The 2182-nt window shown below is 41.5% G+C and overlaps 1 protein-coding gene across 1 annotated transcript; it reads right to left on the reverse strand.

Moving 5' to 3' along the window:
- Positions 1-439: 439 nt before the first annotated feature.
- On the reverse strand, positions 440-1573 carry LOC104952388 (dystrobrevin beta-like). Its single transcript, XM_010779202.1, has 2 exons — positions 1320-1573; positions 440-555 (listed from the first exon to the last, which is right to left on the reverse strand). The coding sequence occupies exons 1-2, from the start codon at positions 1510-1512 to the stop codon at positions 455-457; spliced, it is 294 nt and encodes a 97-aa protein (XP_010777504.1). The 5' UTR covers positions 1513-1573; the 3' UTR covers positions 440-454.
- Positions 1574-2182: the final 609 nt, after the last annotated feature.

Raw genomic sequence — 2182 nt, forward strand, 5'->3', positions numbered from 1 at the left:
TTACAACCAACCAAACACATTCTCCTAAACTTGCCGCTCTATTTAAGCTGCCAGGTCTGCCTGCCTCTGCCTCGCTATGCTGCTGCTGCTGTGTTCACTTGCTACTGCTGTGTTTCATGTTCCTGCTGCTGTGTTTCATGTTGCTGGTGTTCGCCTGCCCCCCCACCACCACCCCAGCTTCCACCCCAGCTTCCACCTGGAGGCTCGGGGGATAGTTTAATCATCACTCAATGTTCTTTGTTAATCTGTGGAGTGATGAGGCCCGAACCTAGACGCCAAACTCAAACTATATGCTGCTTATAATAAACATATTAAGAAACACGTGAGTTGTCTGACTGAACTGACGGAAACATAGAAGACAATATTTGACTTAATTTGTGAAATGGTGTTTGTTACGAATCTATGAACATGTGAAAAGAGAATCTGCAAGATACTATGGATACTATTTTGTATGTTAGCTTGTACCAGAGTGCAGCTCTTTGACCAGAGAGGACACGGTGTTGGTGATGGAGTCGGCTGCGACCAGAAGATCGTTCCTCAGGTTCCTTCTCGGGCCTGTGACAAGAAGATGGGAAAATAAGAGCTTCCTCAAAACTTCTTTACAAACTTTAAAACCATTTGGGACACATGTCTGATTTCTAACACATGTTGTTGCTTTAATTGAAATCTTCCACACATTGTTGAGATAATGTGAAGCATTGATGTTCCATGTTTACATTGTTAAACCGGATTTCGTTGACAAATCGGCTGCTTTTGTTCCTGTGAAGTGGTTTGAATTACAGGCTGTAGTTTTTGCAGCATGAACTGTTAATACGGGGAAACTAATGTGAAACACTGGGTCTGAAACAACTGTTGCATTTGTGTTTGGAGCTGAGCAGAAATGTTATAACTCCATGGGGTGAACACAGCTGGAGTAACGACTCGACAATTGTTTTACGAATGAGCATTAACATTCCAACATGTCACACCTTTGCAAATAAAAAAAAGATAGAAATTCACAATTTAAAAAGTAATATTTCAGAGAAGCAGGTAAATAGAACATTTTCCAACTTGTAAAATATCCAGTTCGAGTTATGACAACTACAGGTTTAGTCAGAGACATTTTTGAGCTGACCAGAAATCTGTAAGACGTGTTGGATCCTATCTGCAAGAAACATCTCCCCTACGTGTTTTAAAGAGGACTCAGTTTGAACTCTGTCGTAAATAGCTTTAACTAAACCAAACGCCATTAGATATGTATGTCACTTGAGGACAAGAAGACCATTTAAAAGTATTAAATAATGGTCGTTTTTTTACACTGCTGTAATTTCCAGACTTACCTTGGGCGAATGCTTCTTGTACGTCACCGCCCACCCCAGCGAGTGAGTCTTGAGGATGGTACATGTGAGCGTGGGGGGACGCAGCAGCTACGGAGCGCACTGTGGAAGGGCTCGGTCGAGAAGGAGAGGCGTGAGAAGAGCCAGCCGCCTGCGCCTGAAACATCGATTTAGAAAAGGGTTCGTTACACTTCATTTATGGATTCCAGAAACATCTCACTTGTCATTTTTGTTGCAGCTGACATCACTTTTACAATGCAGTTTAAGTTCTGGTTACAGGTGGAAAAAGGTGAACTAATATGTGACCTGCTCCATCGAAATCAGTCGCATTGACCCGAAGACACATTTTGAGTTGTATACACTGTTGGAAAGAGGAGATTTCTAGCTTTCTAATGATATCAGGATTGTTGTTGTGCTCCAAATATTAAGCGAAATATGTCACATTCTATAATGACTGTCACCGAGTCATCATTTTGAGAAAAAGGCCTTTTTCCTCTTCTCTGGAATCCATCGATCTGATTGGTTATTAGCAAATGATCAAAATACGACAGAGGGAATATATTTTCGTTTGGATCACTGGTCTGGGGGAAGCTCGCGAGTGTGTGTGTGTGTATATGTGTGTGTGTGTTTGCGTTTGTGTGTATTGCTTTTGTTTCCCGGGGAAACCCCTCACAAGAAACACCGGCTGTTCATATGCCTGCTGTGACGTTAAGTTACTCCGTTCTCCGACTGTAATTATGCCGATACAAGCTTCAAAGTTGTATTTATCATCTGAATTTACCGAACCAAGTTTAATATTCTGAAAGATTTTGTATAATTGAAATCAGATGAAAACAAACTGTAACGGACCCTGCCGTGTTATTTAT

The sequence above is a fragment of the Notothenia coriiceps genome, unplaced genomic scaffold (assembly GCF_000735185.1).
Source record: "Notothenia coriiceps isolate Sejong01 unplaced genomic scaffold, NC01 NC01_scaffold00019930, whole genome shotgun sequence".
In the NCBI taxonomy this organism is placed as follows: domain Eukaryota; kingdom Metazoa; phylum Chordata; class Actinopteri; order Perciformes; family Nototheniidae; genus Notothenia; species Notothenia coriiceps.

Excerpts from the sequence above, each read along its gene's own strand:
- LOC104952388 (XM_010779202.1), bottom strand. The coding sequence starts at position 1,512 with ATGAAGTGTAACGAACCCTTTTCTAAATCGATGTTTCAGGCGCAGGCG. Across the intron at positions 556-1,319 it reads ACAAGAAGCATTCGCCCAAG|GCCCGAGAAGGAACCTGAGG; the intron begins GTAAGTCTGGAA and ends TTCTTGTCACAG.